This window comes from Epinephelus lanceolatus, chromosome 20, assembly GCF_041903045.1.
Source record: "Epinephelus lanceolatus isolate andai-2023 chromosome 20, ASM4190304v1, whole genome shotgun sequence".
NCBI lineage: Eukaryota > Metazoa > Chordata > Actinopteri > Perciformes > Serranidae > Epinephelus > Epinephelus lanceolatus.
Genome location: NC_135753.1, coordinates 16,303,092 through 16,325,110, shown reverse-complemented (window position 1 = coordinate 16,325,110; position 22,019 = coordinate 16,303,092). Strand labels below are relative to the sequence as shown.

At 39.9% G+C, this 22,019-nt stretch overlaps 1 protein-coding gene across 7 annotated transcripts in view; it reads left to right on the top strand.

Annotated features, from left to right (window-relative positions):
- Positions 1-17,994, top strand: part of smarcd3b (SWI/SNF related BAF chromatin remodeling complex subunit D3b) — a 53,291-nt gene extending 35,297 nt beyond the window's left edge. For 4 of the 7 annotated variants that reach the window (XM_078162439.1, XM_033638746.2, XM_033638743.2 and 1 more), the window contains 11 exons: positions 1,434-1,476; positions 4,289-4,411; positions 4,919-5,044; positions 5,731-5,826; positions 9,578-9,679; positions 9,994-10,155; positions 10,423-10,520; positions 12,806-12,941; positions 14,643-14,765; positions 17,308-17,409; positions 17,510-17,994. In XM_078162439.1, coding sequence (XP_078018565.1) covers positions 1,434-1,476; positions 4,289-4,411; positions 4,919-5,044; positions 5,731-5,826; positions 9,578-9,679; positions 9,994-10,155; positions 10,423-10,520; positions 12,806-12,941; positions 14,643-14,765; positions 17,308-17,409; positions 17,510-17,563 — 1,165 coding nt within the window. In that variant the 3' untranslated portion in view covers positions 17,564-17,994. The remainder of the gene's footprint in view (positions 1-1,433; positions 1,477-4,288; positions 4,412-4,918; positions 5,045-5,730; positions 5,827-9,577; positions 9,680-9,993; positions 10,156-10,422; positions 10,521-12,805; positions 12,942-14,642; positions 14,766-17,307; positions 17,410-17,509) is intronic. The other 3 variants (XM_078162440.1, XM_033638744.2, XM_033638748.2) reach the window with 1 other exon arrangement.
- The last annotated feature ends 4,025 nt before the right edge of the window (positions 17,995-22,019 follow it).

Sequence of the window (22,019 nt, the reverse complement as noted above, 5' to 3'; positions counted from 1 at the left end):
ACCACCCCAGAAACAATGCCAGTAGAAAGACATTTAGAATCCTTTGTCATGGCGTACACACAAATTCTCTGGTTCAACATAATCAACGCAGAGAGTGGAGATTAATGTTACGACCCCAAAGGTAATACAAAGAGTGAGAAAGTCTGGTTAGGGAGGCAGGTTGAGGTGGTGGACTGATTAAAGAAACTCAGGACTTTCACCCAGGTGACCGCTGTTCATATCCTGTCTGAAACTAAAAGTCAACATTATCTTTTTCTTAACCTAGCAAAGTATTTTTCGTGCATAAACCCAAACATGCTGCCACCAGGTAATGCAGAGTTAAGAGGTCTTGGTCATTTCACTTATTTCTCTGAAATCACGTTGGATCTGACCCTCTCTCTGCAAAAAGAATCAAAAAGCATTAACACAGTGAAACTTGAAAATTGCATAATAAATGTGCTTCAGGGTAGACTGTCTATTAATTAGCTCAGTTTTAAGACTTAATAAACTAAAACAGGACAACAGAAGAATCTGAAATCTTTGAAACAAGGCACAAATTCCTTTGCTTCTTCACACTTTCAGGATGTGACATTCCACCTGGCAAGACTATTTATCTGTGATGCAAAAATATTGTTAAATCATCCTAAATAAAAAAAAGTTTGTACAGACTTTTTTTTATTGCCTTTTTTTGCAGTGTAGTGCCATCCAGGTGTTTAATAGGCGGTGGCACAAACAACAGAACACTTGCATGATCCAGATATCACAGATTGAATATTTAAGGAAACTCTGAATAGCGGAGGAAGCCGTAGTGTTGTTTTTTTTTTTAATCAGTGTCACCAAGTAAGAAAGTTCTGACAAAGGCACCAGCTTGGCACAGATTGTCTTATTGTTCTCAGCTCCTCCCTGGTAAGTATAAGATTAAAAAAAAAACATTGTTTTGGTAAACAAATGTTGTCCTCACTCAGCAGGAAATACCAGGAGTCCATGAATGAAAATATCTGCACACACACACATAACATTATCCTCTGTGGAAATCATTTCTAAAAGCTCTTGAACACACATCCTGTCACCATCCGAGTCCTGCTGCAGCGGCCCCAGTGATTCTGCAAAGTGTGTGTGTGTGTGTGTGTGTGTGTGTGTGTGTGTGTACATTGACTAGGCCTATATGTCAGGCAAGAAGTGTGTGATGTGACACTTTTTTGGCTGTTAGAGGCTCTCGTTCTCCAGGTGGACTGCTGCATTTCAGACACCACACAGAAACACATGAGCACACACATATGCGCACACACACAGACGCAGACACACACACACACACACACACACACAGCTGGGATGCTGGGGTGCTGGATATGGCCCAGCATTTTAGCAGATGGCCTGGGTGCTACGCTATCAGTCACCATAGTAACATGCTCTCTTTTTCCTCTTTCTCTCTGTCTTTCTCTCCCTCTCTCTAGTGCTAAGAGAAGGAAAATGGCAGACAAGATTCTTCCGCAAAGGGTGAGGCTGCATATTTTTTACCTTTGTTGCTGTGTTTTCCATGTGTGTGTTTGTGTGTGTGTGTTATTATCTTTTGTGTGCAGAACAGAAAAACCCTGCTCGGTTTTTGATGTCAGGGGTTCTTGGAAGGCGCAGAGGGCCAGATGATTATGTGTTATTTCCAAATGAGGAGAGAGAGGATGAAGGGGAGCGATCAGGAGGTTTTAGGTTTTTTTTTTTTTTTAGGTTTTCATTCTGTTGTTTGGATGGTGGCTCATTGATTTAAATTGGAGTAGTCAGCGGGATATGGCAGAGACACAACCACAAGTAGAACGAAGCAGAATCGCCACGTTGCCACAGGTGAGTCTGTGCCGACTGAGGTTGCGATTTTCATCCCGTGGTTTCAGTTTTCGGCCCTGTGCCACGCCATCACTTCACCACGTCCTGGCCAGCGCACAGAAGGCATCCACACTGAAACTATGGAGGTCTGGAGGCTGTGAGCATCTTGGCTCAGGTCTTATCCCCCCTAACATAACCCAGACAGAGAGATAGCAGTAGGCATGGCTGGGGCGCCACTCCACAATAATGAGTCAGGGACAGGGAATGTCTGCCACACTCCTCTGTCTGCTCGGCACCTCGGCCCCGGTGAAAGGCAGCGAGATGGAGATAGAGAAGGAATGAGAGGGAACAATGAAGGCAGCCATTTAGAAAGAAACATGAAAGAGGGAAGAAGAGGGAGGGAGGAGAAGGAGTGAACTGTAGGAGTGTGTGTGTGTGCACAGTTTGGTAAGTAAGCAGCAGCCCTTGATGCTCTGAGGACTTTCATCGGTATGGTAATGTGTGAGTCCTGGCTGGTTGGCTGCACACTCTGCATCTCATTTTTATCCCCCAGCGTCCTCAGGATGGTGAGGATGGCAGACTGGGCAGCAGTTTTGGAGAAAAATGAGTCTCATATAAAGCAAATGTTGCACACAGTTAATTCTACTCCATGTACTGTAAAGATTTGAGTCTGATGAAGCTTTTTATTGACACTGTATAAAGTCTTTAGTCTCCTCAAACTCAGAACATATTGTGTCACAGGTATGTTTAAGTATTTTGGGGCATTAGATAGCTAGTACTGGACAGAGGGATGGAGAATGGCATGCAACATAAGTCCCTGGCTGTAGTTAAACTTAGGACATTACAGTTTATGGTCAGCACCTCAATGGAATAATCGAACCACCAAAGGACCGTTTATATATCAATTACTCACCCCAGTTTACAAACTCTCACACAACCTGTGCAGCATTATCCAAGTCTCATTTATCCAGTCGTATGCTCAGTGCTTCCCAAACAGCCATTTTCATGGGGAACTGAGTGGAAAGTGAAACTTATCTAAAGCCAGACTCCACTGACAAAAACGCTAATTTTACGTCACTGAACACAGGCGCTGTTGGTATACTGCTGCCTCAATCAGCTAGTTTGTTTTGTGTTATTTGGTGTTTTAAAGGGTTGTTCACTTTCACCAAAGTTACACAATAACATAAATAAATGAACCAATTGAGGCAGCGGTAGACCAACAGCTCCTGTGTTCAGAGATGTAAAGTTACTGTTTTTGTCAATGAAGTCTGGCTTTGAAGAAAGCAGAGATAAATTTCACTTTCCATTCAGTTCCCTGTTGTCAAGAGCTGTTTTTATTTTGGGAAGTACTGAGCATCAGACTGGATAAATGAGACTTGGATTATACTGCAGGTTTTGTGTGAGAGTTTAAACAGATGTTTTGATATAGTTTTGCTGTTGTTAAATGCCGACTCCTATGACTTCAGTTCATCAAGAATTTTCTCAGTTTTTCTCAGATTCTTAGTCAACTGGAGTTTAACGCAAAACAGGCGAGTAATTTAGATACGAATGAGCATTTTGGGGGGTGAAGCATTCTATTAAACCCTTAGGCCACCAGGGAGCTTTGAGTTTGACCTACTGTATGAACCCCACTGACCTGCAGTTGGGTCAGGCAGCACAGACTCATGCTGTATGGCCAGACTTTATAAAAACTCTCTGAGCGTCATTTCAAATTCTAGCGGAGATCATAAATTTTTTAAAAATAGTAAATATGTCAGGCTGAATTTGGGGGAAATGGGTAGAAAATGATGATCTGTCATCACCAGAGCAAAGAAAAAAAATGAGCTCACAGATTGGTCTGGTTCCCAGGCTAATAAAATGATGCTCATCAACCACATTCTATTTGATGGTAAAGACAGCCGTAGAAATGTGGAGTCTTTGGTTTGATTATTTCACTCAGTGTCAATGAAGAAGTGAGATAAGTTAATACAGAATATATATGTGATACTGTCTGACAGGAAATGAACACTTTGACATTTTAGAGAATATATAGAAAACAAGATAGAGCATGTTAATTTGTGATCTTTTGAGGCAATGGTAGATTGATTTTAATTTCGAACAGAGCAAGGCCAGCTGTTTCTCTTTGTTTCCACACTCTGCTTAGTTAAGCGGCATCTGTCTGTAGCTTCATATTTACAGCACAGATATTAGAGTGGTATCAATCTTCTCATCTGACTATGCAAGAAAGCGACTTATCATTTTTCACCAAAGGTTGAACTATTCCTTTCCTGTTATTCTATATATTATACAACTCCTTAGAAAGAACCCAAATGTTAAGGGGCTAGATGTCCCTGAAATAAGACGTTGGACCCCCTGCAACACTAAGGCAGGACAGACAGCTAAACTGCTTAAGCCTTTAAGTGATAGTCAGATAGTATAAGTGAAGAAAATCTAACTTCTTAATCAAATGTGTGATCTAAAGATTTTAATGTCAGATTGTCTCCCCTCTGAGCAGATCCGTGAGCTGGTACCTGAGTCTCAGGCCTACATGGATCTGCTGGCATTTGAGCGCAAACTGGACCAGACCATCATGCGCAAACGTGTGGACATCCAGGAAGCATTAAAGAGACCAATGAAGGTAAGGACAAAAAGGAAAATCAGGAGCCATTGTGCCCCTGCTGTCCTTGAGGTGTCGGCCTAAAACGTTAATTGTGAAAGGTAAAAAATGTTATTAGAAGTCATTTTGGCACCTCAACAACTACTGAAAGGTTTTATTGTTAGTAACTAATGTGTCTTTGTATAGAGGGTTTTATTTGATTTATTTTCTTTAGTTTTGTCTCTTTACAAAACACAAAAAAAATGTTTTTAAGACTGAAGACTCCCTCATGTGAGGAATTTGTCTCGTTGATTTGGTGCGCAACAATAAACAGTGCAAAAGTCAAAAGACAGACTAAAAAAACAAAACAATAGAAAATATGAAAAAATACAGGAAATACATTCATATATATCCAGTATTAATGTTGTAAATGTGCTGTTATATTTAGCTAATCAGTTCAGATGGGGCAACCGCAGCACGACATTTCAATTTAGGATTTTTGTGGAATGTGCGTTTAATTTGTGGTATTTTAATGTGCCCTTGTGTCAGCAGCAGAAGCGTAAACTGAGGCTTTACATATCAAACACCTTCAACCCTGCCAGACCCGATGCAGATGACTCAGATGGCAGCATAGCATCGTGGGAGCTGCGAGTAGAGGGGAAGTTGCTGGATGACGTGAGTTGTGCTCATCTAAAATATACAGTACATGTTCCGTTTGTTGGATTTATACCTGTTTCATTAATTACACAGCAAATTTGAAATTTAAATAACCTTAAACTACAGTTTCTGTGATACAGATTTGTTGCAGGGTATATTATGTCATCAAATGGCTGCTTGTCCTCTAAAAAATAACTGAGATTATAATCTTCCCATTTAGTATGAAAGTGTGCCGCTCTGGGTTGTTTTTGGCCAGCAGTCCCACTCGGTAATGATGTGCTCAAACAACTTCAGAAAAGTATCGTCTGGCTCTGAATATAAAATGAATGATTGATGTCATGAGGAGTGTTTAGTGGGAGACTGATGCAGCATGAAAAGCAGAAGGATCTTAGATTTGTTTTGGACCGTAAGCTTCCCTTCAGACAGCTCTGATGTTCTTAGCAGTCTGGGGCAAGGCTGTCGTCTCACAGCGGTAGGAAGCATTTAGGTTTCACAAACCACAAATATTTCTGGTTGAGCTCGCAGGAAGTGGACCCTGAGAATGTCTAGTGTCTCACTTTCCTTCTGATCTCACTCGGCCTCTTGTGGGTTTTTTGATGAGTAACGTTGCTATAAGCAAAGACGTGGCGACTAGCATATTTTAGTGTTCATATGTGTTTGATTTTAGACATTAATTGACCACCTCTCTCTGTCTGTTTTCACAGCCAGGGAAGCAGAAGAAGAAGTTCTCTTCATTTTTTAAGAGCCTGGTGATCGAGCTGGACAAAGACCTCTACGGTCCTGACAACCACCTGGTTGAGGTCAGTCTCAAACATGGCTGCTGCAGTCTGTACACACAGACAGAGGCTCATTTAAATACTGCACACTTACTCTCTCATCAACCATTTAACCTAACAAAATGCTAGGTAGATAATACAGCGCAGTCTGTCAGTATTTGGACAGAAAGTTGGTAATTAAGCTATGAATATGAGGGTGAAACACTAACATTCACCTCTTTTTTATCCCTTTATTCACCAATTAGTGCATTCATATGTTATATGAACAAATAAAGAAAGGCAACAATAAATTTACAGACGTTACTGATTGACAAAACATAAAAGGGCTTAAATAAGCAACAGAGGGCAATGTGTGAAGAAAGAAAATAAAAAATGGGAAAAAAAAGGGTTAGGAATGAACAACTTAAAATGTGTTTCTTGATTTGTGAAAACAAAGCCTTGCAGTCTGAAAAGGTGCCTCTAAAAATATACTAATTCGCTTACTGTTTTTGTTGCAAAGAGACAAGGAGAAAATCGATACCACTGTCATGTCTGTCCACTGAATATGAAGCTACAGCCAGGAGACTGTTAGTTTGTCATCGTAAGGCTGCCCTGTAAAACTGCAAATTATTTTTTTCTTTGGCTTTTGTACAGATTAAATAAATGAAAACATGTTAATAATTAATTCGCTTTAGAGGTGTTTTTTGTTATTTTTGGACAGGCCAGGCCAGCTGTTTCCCCATTTCCAGTCTTTATGCTAAGTCAAGCTAGCTTCATATTTAAGGCGCTGATAATGATATCACCGGTGAAGCTAATTTTATAAACAATGGCTCAGTTCCATCACACACCTGTAGTCTACCTGCACAGGTGTTTTTACTTATGTTGCCTGATTAGACCTTCTCTTAAAGGGTAACTCCAACATTTTTCAACCTGGACCCTATTTTCCGATATGTTTGTGTCTGTGTGACTGATGAACACAACAATTTCCAAAACTGTTCCAGAACTAAGTGGGAGAGCTGCAGCTGGAAGCAGTGAAACAGGCTGCCATGTAACGTGAATGGGCAATTGTGCAACCATCATTTTAAGTTCACTAAAAGTGCTTGTTTTTGTGACTGACAGGCTCAGATTATTGTTAGTAGTGTCTGATAACATTATGGAAAGAATCCCTACTAAAATAGACCTTTTTGTTTAACCAGAAACAGCCCCGAAATCGCTATCGCCAAACCCACCAGATTCCATTCAAATAAACAGTCATTTTATCATCATAAAACACACTTCATTCAGAGTTGATAGAAACAAAATAAAACTCAGACACACAAGATGTCTTGGCTTGTTTACCACTGTTCCAACAATCACCAACTCTGGTTTGGTTGAAATAAACCCTTAATTCACCCAGTTAGACATGATAATATGCTGGCTCTATACACGCTAAAATTACAGTTTATTTAAATGGAGTCTGGTGGGTTTGGGGATCATAATTTTGTGGCTGTTTCTGGTCAAACAAAAATGATTTTACTCTTTAATAAAAAGGTCTGCCTTTGTTGGGATCCTTTCCATAATGTTGTTAGACACTTAGATTAATAAAGCACTTTCAGGAGAAGTACAAATGCGTAAAGTAGTTACATTGCAGCCTGTTGCAATGTTGTTGTCTCCATTTCAATTTGACACTGAAATTCGGGAAAATAACGTCCAGGTTGAAAAATACCAAAGCTGCTCTTTGAAGCAGACATTTTTTCATAATCTCTGCAAGAAATGGCTTATTTTTTTCCACACTGTAGCTTCAATTGAAGTTTTATCTCTTCAACATTCACAGTCTGCACAACTTGTTTTGTCCCTTCGTAGGTCAGTGCTTTCATCCGAGATCACATCCATCAATAGCTAGTAAAGAGTTTTTGTATGTGGCTCAAATCCGTGAATTGGACTGTTCAGCCGTGCAGTCAGGGTCAGTGACGACCTCTTCATCATGCAGAGGAGAGACGTACATTGAAAACATTTTTTTTTTTTTTTTTGTGATGCCTGGTTAAGCTTGAGCTACAATCACCCCAACTAACCTGCTTCTTTTTGACATCCCCGTTGGATAAATACAAAGTAAAACAGACAGAGAGTGGACTGCCCTCTTCTTTTTTTAATAACTTGATTTTCTATGACAACAGAAAAGAGAGGTTGTGGGTTTCTTTGTTTTTTTTTGTTTTTTTTTTCAAAATTGCAAGGTTGTTTTAACATGCAGGTGTGAGCGCTGGAGAAAACAAGTGCTTACATATTAAAAACAATCATTAGCTGCCCTTCACTTTGTATCTTCACAAAATGTATTGACTTTAGAAAACCCACTTTAGGAGTTCCAAAGTGAAAATTATGACTTCTCAAGGTTCCTCCTTTTAAGAGGGTATTTTGGCAAGGCACTCAGGTGCATCGCTTTGAATGATTTTCCATCAAAAGAAATTTTTCTCTACCTTGAGGTACAATCAGCACTTAATCTGTTCTGAGTCAGCCATTGGTTGGAGGAAAACATTACTCTGTATAGCATGCCAAGTTACTGCAATCCACTGTACTGAAGATGGTGCTTAAAGTGCTTTTCTTTTCAGTTCCTGAGTAGTTAAGATAATATGGAGATGTAAAAGGCATTTCATCTGCGGTTAGATACAGAAGAGGTTCCGATGAATGCAAAGACTGAATCACAGAGTCTTATGTTGTATTTGAGCGGGTTGATATTTAGTTTATCTGTTATTTCACTTCATGTGTGCGCTGACAGTGTGATCCTGTTGAGTGTGATAACATTCAGCTGCACAGCCACATGGTTAACCTTTTGCTATCTTGGTTGCTCGGCACACTGTGCATGGCTGATTTGCAGAAATTTAACCTCTCATCAAACCACAGACTCTAGGTCAAGATCAAGGCTGCCAGATACAGGTGCACTCAGGTGGCTTCTTTGTTTTCTTTTTGTTTATTGTGCCAAATCTCCAGCCTCAGACAGCCTGCAGATTCATTAAAACCCCTGGAAACTGGTTTTGAAATCTTTCTATCTCTCTATAACATTCAGTATTAAGCAACAATAAGATTTAAAGTAGGTGTAGGGAACATGAAGGTATGTCACACCGTGTGAGACAGGGGCGCCATCTTGTGAGGACTGCGCTCTGCTACTTCTGCCTGCTATGGTGGTTAGTTGCTTACCTTCGTGTTTTGTTTGACTAATTGGGCCAAAGAGAGGAGAGCCATGTTTTTTGTGAGTATGACTGTGCTCCCACGGTTTGCTGGTTTGTGAGTTAGCAGATCTTCCACCGAGCCCCTAAGGCTGTTAGATGAAGCCTGGGACATGGTCTCTGACCCCATGGGAGCTATGGCACATGACTCATGTGCAATGTAGCTAGAGCTACGATGTTGGAGGGTTAAAGCAGACAGCATAAGAATTAAAGAAAATAAAGGCAGAGGTTGCCCTTGGCTCTTTTTGGATCTGCTCGAATGGATGGCGGCTGATATACAGTAGAACATTGTTAAATATTTATACTAACCAGGAGAAATTTCAACTGGTTGCAATCTGCAGTCATCGCTGCTAGATGCCACTAAATCCTACACACTGTTCCTTTAAACCTTCAACATAATTCATCATTTATAGGTAGGTGGTTATTAAGACGCTGGTTGAGAATAAAAAAGGTTTCGAGGGCTTCTAAGCAGGAATTAATCAGCGATTCTTATTACTAATGTGTGAAACAAAGAGAATGGTGTGAAATTGATCATTCAGTCAGAACAAACAGCCTCAGCATGGGGTGTGTAGTCAACACGTGGTGCTCTGCTCTTTCAGTGGCACCGCACGCCCACCACTCAGGAGACGGACGGCTTTCAGGTGAAAAGGCCGGGAGACGTAAGCGTGCGCTGCACTCTGCTGCTGATGCTGGACTACCAGGTGAGAGTGCCACAGTCTCACTCCTCTGACCACAAATAGACACTCTCTCTCTCTCTCTCTCTCTCTCTCTGTTACTACTCTGTGACTAATCTGTGCCATGAAATCGGCCGTTGTAGTGACAACCTGCAGGCCTCACGTTGCTGATAACCACCAGTCTACAGAAACATTACAGAGTGCATTAAAGACCATTTTGAACCTGACACCCGTCTCCACACTGGAGGAAATATGATAAGGATGTCAGATGAGATGATGTAAAGGCTCCGAGGTGGGCGTTTGTGCAAAAGTGTCGTAATGCGATTATATCGTCTCTGCAGCCTCCCCAGTTTAAGCTGGACCCTCGCCTGGCTCGCCTGCTTGGCATTCACACTCAGACTCGCTCCTGCATCATCCAGGCCCTCTGGCAGTACGTCAAGACCAACAAGCTGCAGGACTCCCATGACAAGGAGTACATCAACTGTGACAAGTACTTCCAACAGGTATGGGACTCTATGTGCTGTAAATCTCACTGCTGTTGCATTAATATTAATATCAGTGTTGCTGAGAATCTGATAATACTGGGACAACGTGAGTAACATGAAATATATCTATCTTGCAGCACTGACTACTATATAAACTCTGTACCCACATGCCTCAGTTTTTTGTAAAATCAATTGACCTTGCCACAGTTATCAATACACCCCATGTGATATGTGTGTTGGCACATTAATTTACTCTAAACACACGTAATATTTTTACCTCCACAGATCTTTGATTGTCCTCGGCTGAAGTTCTCTGAGATCCCTCAGCGTCTCACCAACCTCCTCTTACCCCCCGACCCCATCGTCATCAACCATGTCATCAGGTAGATTCCTGTTTCACTGCATATAGACCTTATTTAACTTGATTTATTTATGTAGTACCTCTCAGAAAAGGGTGTCACAGTGAGTCACAGATTATACAAAATAGTACGTCTGCACCCTCCTAACAAGAAAACGTGTCAAACAAAGATAATACACAAAAGCAAGTTTATAAAAATGAGTTTTTATTAGTGATTTAAAAGAAATCAGAGAGGTTGTTGTTGTAAATCTAAATCAGGGGACTGTTAGTAGGTTTTTTTGTCGTACAATCTGAGATTGCGTGCAGGTAGATTGGGGCCTAACCCTAAAATTTCATAAATATATGCTTGTGCTAGACCATGTAGTGTTTTCAAAGTAGGCGAAAGCCAGTGCAGGGAGGCTAAAATGGGGATTATGTGACGGCTTTTGTTTGATCCAGCTAACAGTCTTCCCGCAGCATTTTGTATAACTTTAAGGTGTGAGCATTTTTATTATTCAGGCAAGTAACCAGGAAAAATCCTGACTAAGATCAAGGTGACAAAAGTATAAAGAAGTATGTATTAGAAAGAGTTTTAGCAGTGGTGGAAGAAGTATTCAGATCTTTTACTTAAGTAAAAGTAGCAGTACCACAGTGTAAAAATATTCAGTTGCAAACATATTTAAGTAAAAGTACATCAAAAGCATCTAAGTATATTTAAAGTACCAAAAGAAAAAATGCTCATTATGCAGAATGGCCCATTTCAGAATAAATATATGTTACTGGATTATAATTATTGGTGCATTTATGCATACATAATGCAGCTGGTAGAGGTGAGGCTCATGTTAATTACTTTAATATGCTGCCAGGTAGCTCAGCCTATAATAATGTCTAATATATTAGTTGATTTTATGTTTTGTATTAAAACTGCAGGTAACTTTTTTAGTCCTGACAGTGGTACACAAGGCATATAAAAAAAGTCATGCTCCTCCTTCTCCTTTTTGTGCTCCTCATGGCATCATGAACAGCCAGTCAGTCAGTCATGTCAATCACCGCTTGTTATCTGTGATCAAACTGTCAAACTAGGCAGCGCTGATCAAATATGAATCAATATTCTGTTACTGCATTGCCTATTTCTCACCTCAGATGTTTTCAGAATTTCTTTTTAGTGTACTGTTTAGCTGTAAAATGAGAACATTTGCTCCGGCTGGTGGGCAGTGCTTCGTTTTGGCTTGACTTTTTTAAACATGGCAGTCAGGTCACAAAATTTCTCATTTTCCAGCAGTCCACCAAAATATGTTTCTGAAAACATCTGAGGTGAGAAATAGGCAATGCAGGAACAGAATCTTGATTCATATTTGATCAGCGCTGCCTAGTTTGACAGTTTGACCACAGTTCATAAGCAGTAATTGACATGGCTGACAGCTGCTCTCTGAAATGACCTGTGACTGGCCAAAATCTTCCATCTGGACTAGATTGTCTAAAGCCTGAAAACAGAGCCAAGCAGAGGTGCAGAGGTCTAGTGTTCTCTCACACCACTTTAATTAGAATATGCTCGAAGGTTATTATGGGATTTTTGCTGAATAACACCAACATTAAACTGCATACCCAAGGTTTAATAATTTAAATCTGCAAAGTAACTACAGCTGTCAGATAAATGTAGTGGAATAAAATGTACAGTGTTTGCCTCCAAAATGTAAAGTAGAGGTATAAAGTACCATAAAATGGAAATACTGAAGTAAAGTACAAGCAACTCAATATTATACTTAGGTACAGCACTTTGATATGTATGTATGTATGTTGATTTTGTTCCTGCTTTTGTAGAAAAAAGTGACATTTAAAAAGATATTTTATTAAAACAGCTATAAAACTTTTCTTTGTTTTCTTAGTGTAGCCTCATGAGTTAGAAAATGTGTCTTAAGGGCTTTTCTTATTAATTTGGATGTATTGTTTTTCTTTTACTTTCAATTAACTTTATTGCTCAATATAAAAATAGGATCATTTCAAATAAGAAATAAAATATAATAAGATTAATAAACCACTCCTGCACCACAAGTGTTGGCCATTGGACTTCATAAACCATACGTGGTAGCAGCTGACTGCACAGTCAAAACCTAATTAATGCTTTTGTAGGTTTGTCACATAAACACACTCAGGACTGTTATTATTCACTGTACAAATGAAAACAAAAAAAGAAAAGAGACATCTAAGTAGGGAACATGGATTCAGTAATCTTCGGGCACTGTGGCATGCTTTTAAGGATTTATTGAAAGATCTCTCTCTCGGCTCTGTAATGATTTTCCTTTGCATAAATTAACGTTCGCTTTCTGTCAGCGTGGATCCGAACGACCAGAAGAAAACGGCCTGCTACGACATCGACGTGGAGGTGGAAGACCCCCTGAAGGGTCAGATGAGCAGCTTCCTCCTCTCCACCGCCAACCAGCAGGAGATTGCCTCGCTCGACAACAAGGTGAGATCACAAAATACTACACACTGTGGACTGATTCACCTTTGATGCTGTAAATCTCACCGAGGTCCCAAACAAGCTGCCTCATGGGAACAGCCAATTTTACTGCATATATTTTTAACAGGAGCTTTTGTTTTATTAGAGTAGTTTGCTTGCAGTGGATTTCACACCCTTCAGTTTTAAATGTGGATGCTGTTAATGTTGGAAAGATTTATGCTTAACAGACACATTTGAACTTGTAAGCTGGCATTTGTTCAAAATTCAATAATACTGTCCCCGGTGGTACAAAACACACACACCAGCAAGTATCGCCGCTCAGTGGTGGAGGTATATCTACTTAAATACTGTTGTTGAGTCCAGTTTTGAGGTACTTATACTTAACTTAAAAGTTTTTTTGTCCTTTTTACTCCACTACATTTATTTGATTCCATAGTTACGACTTACTTTGCAAATTCAGATAATAATGAAACATATAAATCCACTAATAAATGATTATATATTATGGTGAGTCTTTTGTGGAACAGGTTGGGCTCCATACTGCATGCCATCTCCTGTATCTCTCCTGCCTTCCTGTCTGTCTTTGGCTGTACTATCATTAAAAAAAATGTGAAACGACCAAAAAAAAACATTATTACAGGTTAAGAAACCCAGCAGTATATGAAGAAATAAAAGTTTGCCTCCACCTTTATGAGCTACAATATAAATGTGATGTACACATTAACACGATACCAATTACAGTCCGTTAATGTAATATGAAATGGCCACTCTACGTAATGAGTACTTTTACTTTTGGTACGTAAAGGTATTTTGATGCCAATACTTTTGCATTTTTACTTGAGTAAAATTTTGTTACCTGTAACAGAGTATTTGTACACAGTTTTATTGCTACTTTTACTTGAGTAAAATATCCGAGTACTTCTTCAAACCACTGTTAAATGTATGAATACAAAATTATTCTTCTCTTTTTTTCATGATGGCAGAGATATGTCTCTTTTTCCGTCTATTTTTTTTAAAATTCATTCACCTATACTTTTGAGAATATCGCCATTATTGTTGTCAAAAATTTTATCGAAATGTATTGATTCTGAATAATCAAAATGATTTATTTTCCACAGCATCAATATACCGTTATCAGCTGTGCTTTGTTGCTGTCTATTATCATTAAAGTTTACTACAGTCATTCTACTGTTCTCTACTACTAGCCAAGAAAAGTCATTTTTGTCATGTTACGGCCTTTTTATGGTTATCTTTTAAGAAATAGTTTATTTCATGCCCTCAATGTCAGATTTTTCCAGTAGTGTCAAAAATGGTATTGAATATCTATTTTTCTAGGAGTTGTGTTGAAGTTACATATCCCGCCATGGTGGCAACACTTACTGCCATACTTTCAGCACAGCTGCATATTGTAGAACTGCCTATACTGAAGTGCATATTTAGTTGTTGTTGCTTCTCCTGATGGTAACATCTATAAACCCGTCATTTCCTTTAGAACTGTGTGTTTCTGATTTATAAATGTTGTGTATGTAAATGATTTTAATTCTGAGACTTGACACTGAATCATTTTTATTTCATTTTTTCATTGTGGATATTTTTGTATCAGTATACATAGATTATTCAGCTGTGGTCGCTGCAGTCTTTAAACTTACAGTCAAATGAACAAAAGGAATTGATTTGATGCACAGTATGTGACTGCTCCTTTCTCAGATCCATGAGACCATCGAGTCCATCAACCAGCTGAAGATCCAGAGGGACTTCATGCTCAGTTTCTCCAGAGATCCCAAGGGCTACATCCAGGACTGGCTCAAATCCCAGAGCCGAGACCTTAAGGTTTGATATTTATATGCACGCACACTCGAGTCAATTTAAAGCTCCATTGAAACAACCGGCTGCCTTTATTTGGGCATACTGTTTGTTTCTGGTGGATATTAAAATGCAGAGGGTTCTAGCAGCTGTTGTTACTCTGAATATCAAGGTCCCACTAAATATATTTTCAGTTTATGTGATGTATTACATATTAATGATAAATTATTTGTAGACTAAACTAACCAACAGTTTAAACAGTTAAATTAGCTTTATTTTCACCAGCTACAAAAAAATGCTGCATATACAGTGTTGGGGAGTAACTAGTTACATTTTATTAAATTACTAAATCAATGTTATTAGAATCAGATACAGTTTAAGTAAAAATTAAATTACATTTACTAATCAAAATGTTGATTACAAAGGGGTTACATTCAAACATATTCTTTTTGGTGAAAAGATGTACAACATTTACTCTGTTGCTTTGAATCTTTTCAAAATGCAGGGATGCCTTTTTTTGGCATGGACTATTTCCTGGTGTTTCTTTTTGGCATAGACTATTTCCTGACATATTTCAGCTTCATTGCCCAGCTTAAAACATTTGTTTAAAAGGTAATAAGAACATAATGTAATATGTTACAGCACTTTGATGAAGTAATTTAAATGGTTATGTTAATTATGTTTTTAACAGGGTCATTACTTATCTGTAACCTATTACATTTCCACAGTAATCTTCCCAACACTGCATACATAATAATATAATGTCACACTGACAAGTCATTCTGCCGCCAAAGTACTTTTCCTTTGATACTTAGATACTTCTGTACTTCCATAAGATTTTTAATGTAGGAGTTTTACCTTAGTTTTACTTTATTAATAAGGTAATTTTGGTACTTTACAACCTGGACCCTTTTCCCATGTTTTGTGTCTAAGGGAGTAATGGAGACAACAACTTTTGAAATTGGTCCAATATCAGTTCAATGTCAATATCATTTTATTTCCATTAAAAATGTTTGTTTTGCCACTTAATGTCTGACAACACCATGGAAAGGATCCCTACTGTTTAAGAGTAAGATTGTTTTTGTTTGACCAGAAACAGCCACAAAATCGCCATAGCCAAACCCACCAGACTCCATTTAAATAAACAGTAATTTTATCATTGTAAAACACACTTTATTCAAAGTCAACGGAAACAAACTATACAAAAGTTGTCTTGGTTCATCTTTTCACATATCTAGCAATCACCAGTTCTGGTTTGGTTGAAATAAACCCATAATTCCCCCAGTTAGATGTGAAAATATGCTGCCTCTATACACGCTAAAATTACTGTTTTATTTAAATGGAGCATGGTGAGTTTGACAATAGCAATTTTGGGGCTGTTTCTGGTTAAAGAGAAAGAATCTTAATCTTCACAAAAGGTCTGTCTCTGTAGGGATCCTCTACTTAAAGATAGTTGGTAATGTTGGAGAGCTAGCAAGATTTGAAAGCGGCACCTCCTCTAAGCTCCACCCCCTCCTCCCCCTCCCGTCAGTGCTCCGTCCAAAGCCATGGCCCCACACAAGCTTGAACGCGCATCCTGCAGTCAGCAGGGCAAAGGAGAGCCGAGTAAAATAACAAATCCCCCCGAAGCAAACAAATAATGACCTGTCCAACAGAAAGACAGCAACATCTGCATCACTTTTCAGGCCCTTCAGCTCCCTCAGTTGTCTCCACTGTTCAAAAGCTGCATGGATGTTGATGTCTGGTTTGTCCTCTCGCTTTATCCTAAGCCTTTTTCGTCACAGCCTTTTCTGCCTCTGACTTTCCTTTCTCAGCCTGTTTAGCAGGGCGAGCCGTTAAAAATAACGCTGGAAGTGGTAGTTTTGGCTGCATTTTCTCTGCCATTGTTCAGCAAACTCCTGCTAACTCTGTATTTCTGCTGAGGAGTGTGCTGAATATTTCCGACAACGGTGACATGTGATGAGTGCACGCAGAGAGGAGGGAGGGAGGGAGGGACAGAGGGGGGGCTCGGGCAGGACGAGACATGAAGGCATCTGATTGGTTCTTTCCATTCGCACCGAATGGCAGGGATTGGTCAGAGTTTTTACAGGCCTGCAGCTGCCACAGAGGTCGGATTTTTTTCATTCCTTTTTCTGAACACATTATGTATTGACTACTCTCAGGATGGAAGGACCATTTCACCCAATATAACAAGAAGTGTTTCTGAACAGGATTACCAACTATAACTTTAATGTTGTCAGACACATTTTATAAAAATCTGAGCCTGTCAGTGGCAAAAACTAACACTTTAAGCACATTGGCATTGCACAAATTCCCTGAATGGTGACATTGTAGTCTGTGTTGTGGCTGCCAGCTGCAGCCCCCGTCTGAACTGGACCAGTTTCAAAAACAGTTGCTCCCATTAGTCACTTAGACATAAACAGTAGAAAATAGAGTCCAGGTTTGAAAATACTGAAGTTGACCTCTCAGTAAAAGACCTGAATACTTGCCATTCATCTTGCCACATATAATATTTATGCTGGTTATTATTTAGTCCTATCATTAATGACTTCCCTTTCACTGGCTGTAGTTAATGACAGACGTGGTGGGGAACCCTGAGGAGGAGAGGAGGGCGGCGTTTTACCACGAGCCCTGGTCCCAGGAGGCCGTCAGCCGCTATTTCTACTGCAAGGTGAGGAAATGTCTTTTACGCTCACTTCACAACAACCACTCTCTGGCTCTGTCTCCAGGAGCTCTTATGACGTATTTCTTTTCTCCTCTTTCCTCGACAGATCCAGCAGAGGAGACAGGAGCTGGAACAGGCCTTAGCTGTCCGCAACACCTAAACCAAGGCCCTCCTGAATCCCTGCATCTGATATCAGAGCTGTGTGTGTGTATGTTTGGATGTGTGTGAGGCCATCGCTGTAGTCTGGTGAAAGCTTACACCTCTAGAAATGTAAGTAACTAAAACAAACAAACAAACAAAAAACCATCCTTTGCTTTCGTGATGAAAGAAAATGCAATTTCTTTCCAAAGATTTGAAATGAAAAGGGAATCTAGAGGAGGAGGTTTTCACACGACAGCAGCGATGTGGACGTGTGGAAGCCCAGATCTCGATGCACAGACGCGTCCACTGCATATTTGTTCCCGTATTGTGCAGGACTGTGAGGACATCATCATTAACCGCATGTATTCGGCTGCACCCTCAGAGGTCGAGCCCCTCAGACCGCAAGCATCCTCAGACTCACTGTCTAATAAACAAAAACCTCCCCCATCATCGCTCCTCTCTGCTTCTGTAAATATGTCGCAATCATGTCAAGACAGACTCTGAACCGGCTGCTCACACACCGCTGTGTTTTCGGATTCTCATCTTGAAAGAGTTTGCTGCTGCGTCCGACATGATGTAACCCGGTGTCACAGTCAATCCTTACGGCGCTCTGGATAAGTCTTTGTATTTTATGTGTTCTAACTCTTTCTGTTTGATTGTGAGTGTGACTGTGTGGTTTTTTTTTGTTTGTTCTGATTAGGAGAGTGTTCTTTTGTTTTGTTTTTTTAAGACTGATTAATTACACCAGCAAAGTGGAGATTACAATGTGACACATTGGGTTGCAGGGAATCAGTTCTATCTATAAACCTGAGGTGTGGATTTTATTCATTTTCAGGTTGGAGTGAATCAATTGGAAAACCTCCAGTGTGTCTCATTTTAGTCGCATTCGCCAGTAAACAGAATTCTTTATACAGTAATTCTGACAACAGTATTAGGTAACTTAAGTATTATCACCAAGAGAATAGTGTTTTAATGAAGGAGAAGCAAAGTATTGATCATCAACATAATTTCTTCCCTTAAAGGGACAGTTTGGATTTTTTGAAGAGGAGCTGTATGAGGTACTTATCCATAGTTGGTGTATTACCTACAGTAGATGGTGGTCAGTATGCCCCCAGTTTGGAGAAGCAGACAGGCATACTGCCACCACAGAAACTCAGCAATGTACTGCTGTGAATAAAAAAAAGGCAACATAAAGAAATCAATATCAGTCCAAGTGGACAGTATATTCATAATATTCTATACCGCATTACCTTGCCGTTAGACAGCCCTTTCCTTTGGCACTACATTTCTCAACCAGATAATATATATTCCTATGCAAAAGTCCAACTGCGCCGTGCACTGTATTATGCCTCAGGTTAGGTTTTGGGGGGTGAGAAAAGGCTGTTCTCGATCCAACTGTAATGACACTTTGCTAAAGATGTTTAAGATGGTGCACGCTTCAAACAGAGAAATAAAAATAGTTTTGGCTAATTGCAAACCAAATTGCTAGTTAAAATTATGCTAAATAGCTACAAATAATTGAAATGACTTACCAAACAAGAAGTCAAGTGTGAAGCGCTGGCATCTGGTGGTTCAGAAAGAACCTGACGTCGTGTTGGAACCAAGTCCCACTCATGGCAGCAGCAGCTCTCTGGGTCCAAAAACATGCATTTAGCGTTTTGATAGTTAGCGTGTGCTCTTTCTTTACCTCCAGTTTCCACAGAAGTTTCCCCTTTTACTCTCTTTTCCGGCCCGTTCAGTCCCTAGCCATAGAAGTTGTTCTTCTCTACACTCTTTGAAAAAGGTATCCCTTTGTCTCCACAGTGAACAGCGTTCATCGTAGCTCTCAATTACAGATTTTTAAAATTTTCTTGTATTTGTTATCTCTTTAAACCTGATGGACAATACAGTGGCCATGCTTATGCGTAGAAATACACAAGTTAAATGGTTGAAAAAATGCAGAGCCAAAGGAAAGGGCTGCCTGACAATATGGCGTCCACTTCGACTAATGCTGACATTTTTTAGATAGGCCTTTTTAAAGTGGCTAAAGTACATTTAGCTTAAAAAACCATCCACAGCAGTACATCACTGAGCTTCTGTGGCAGTACGTCTGCCTGCTTCTCCAAACTGGGGGCGTGCTGACTGCCATCTACTGTATGTAATACACTGACAATGGATGAGTGCCTCATAGAACCCCACTTCAGAAAATCAGAACTGTCCCTTTAATCATAGCAAAATGACAAATATGCCTCTACATGTTGGGACTTGTCGACTGATTTGTTTTCTCACTCACTGCCTCTTTCTTGTGTAGTATTCTGCCAGTCAGTGTGCTGAAGGTGTTACCAAAGGTTGCAACAAGAAGAAGAGAAACACGATCACTGAAATAGAAGTGGGCAAAAAAAATCCTCACCTGGGTTTAACAGAAATTGCAAAAACATATCCTTGTAAGGTGGTTGTGACAAATCTGAGCAATTTGAAAGGGGCTTAGTCCTGGATGTTTGCCTTTTGTAGCCAATTAGGCCTCAGGTCTCTATAAACAAAGCCTGAAACTGTTATTGCAGCGAGCACTTGAGCCCAGGTCTGGAGGTTTTTGTCCATTTCTACACTTTTTATGTTACATGAAGAAGAAAAAAAAAAGTTTTTCTTTTCTAGAGATGTGAATGTAAATATGTTTTCCCTGAAGAGGGCCAACTGTACAGTATACGACAGACTATTTGTGTGTGTTTGTTTTGGGGAGGGGGGTGTGAGTTACATGGTGCATTATGGGAGCTCCATGAGTTTTGAATTAGTAGGGCAGGAATGTTAGTGTTCCTCTGTGTACTATCTTGGGTCGGGGTGGTTTATTTTAGGTCCATCCCGTTACTATCGTGGGAGCTGGAAGCTGCAACAAAGAAAGACCTCCCTCGCTTTGAATCTCAGTAGCTGTTACCACACGATATAATCTGCACCGATCTCCTTTTACACTTTTTTTTAATGACACTTGACTTGTATGTATATGTTGTAATGTCAGATGGAGGATTTTTTTGTGTCAGCAGTCTGAGCTGGAACCTTTTTCTGGGTTTCTTTGCACTGTGCTGTAGTTCTGTTGTCGGGACTCGTCATCACGGGTGAGACCTTTATTATCCCAGCATACACAAAAAGTGATTGGATGATTTCAAGATGACCTATGCATGCTCCATGGACATTAATTACTACATCTGATGAGATAGTGTGTGTAAATATAAAAAGATGGCATAGCAATCTATGTGACGAGCAAAAGACTTTTGTTGAAATGCCTTCTGGAAACTTTTTTGCCAAAAATGATATGCCCTACCAGCAACTAACTGTAGGTGTGATTTTTTCTGAACTGTGTTTTTGTTACTAGGACTAAGTTATATTAACTGCACTCATTAGAGGAGAAACAGTAGTCAATGGTAGTATCTTAGTCCTGCGTCTGACCAGGAGTGATTTGTCTTTGTATGGCCAGGGCATTCACATTGTTGTCATACAGTCACTAATTCACTTGCACCCTCTTGTGGAGGAAACGAGAAGCTGCAACTCCTGGGTGACGACAGCTCTGAGACCCACAGCATCAGAATATCTGACGGAAACGTTAACAAGACTACTGCGTCTCCTGTTGCTACACCCTGACATACTGTGGACATGTTTGTCTCACTCCCTGCATGTGTTTGTGAAGAGTGGGAAGTGCTCTTTCTCTCTGTTTACACTGTTGTCAGAGCGTCACCAACAGGGAGATGATAGTATACATAATAACACTGTATATCTGTAAAGAGCAAACTCGTTTGGTGATTACATTCAACTGAAAAAAAGAAAAAAGGGAAAACAGCTGTGACATTGCGAGACAGCCTGGATGTAAATAAAGAAGCGCTTGCCAAAGTTTGTAAATGCCATGATATCTGAAGTGTCTTTTTTTCCATCTTTATAACCATGGCGGATGACGAGACAACAGGCCCCTGGGCACAGATATGGAAAAGGCCACACCACCTCTCCTGAACAGGAGCAAGACACACAGACTGGTGGTGGTTTTGCCTCTTTTTTGTTTTTGTTTTGCATCTTTCTTTCATTGTTGTGCACCTTTTTGTGGTTTTGTGTCTCTTTAAGGTTGTTTGGTGTGTTTATTTGGTCATTTTATATCTCTTTGCAGTTCATTTGCATCTCTGTGGTCTTTTTGTTTCTCTGTGTGCTAATTTTGAGTCTCTTCCTGGTTCATAATTTGAGTGACACTTTGCAAATGAAGGCTGCGGGGCCCCTGATACTTGTGGCCCCTGGGCCTGTGCCTAGTGGGCCCATTCAGTTATCCATCCATGTGTATGACTACAACACATCAAAGTGGAGGCACTTTTCTTGTGCATGTAATAGGAACTTTACTCAGACCACAGCTTCCCTCTGTAGGTTAACAATGTCATCACTTTTTTTTGGTGCTTTGCTGCAAAAATTTACATATCATTGTGTCAAACTGAACCTCTTAAAGTGACCTAACTTCTAAATGTTTTACA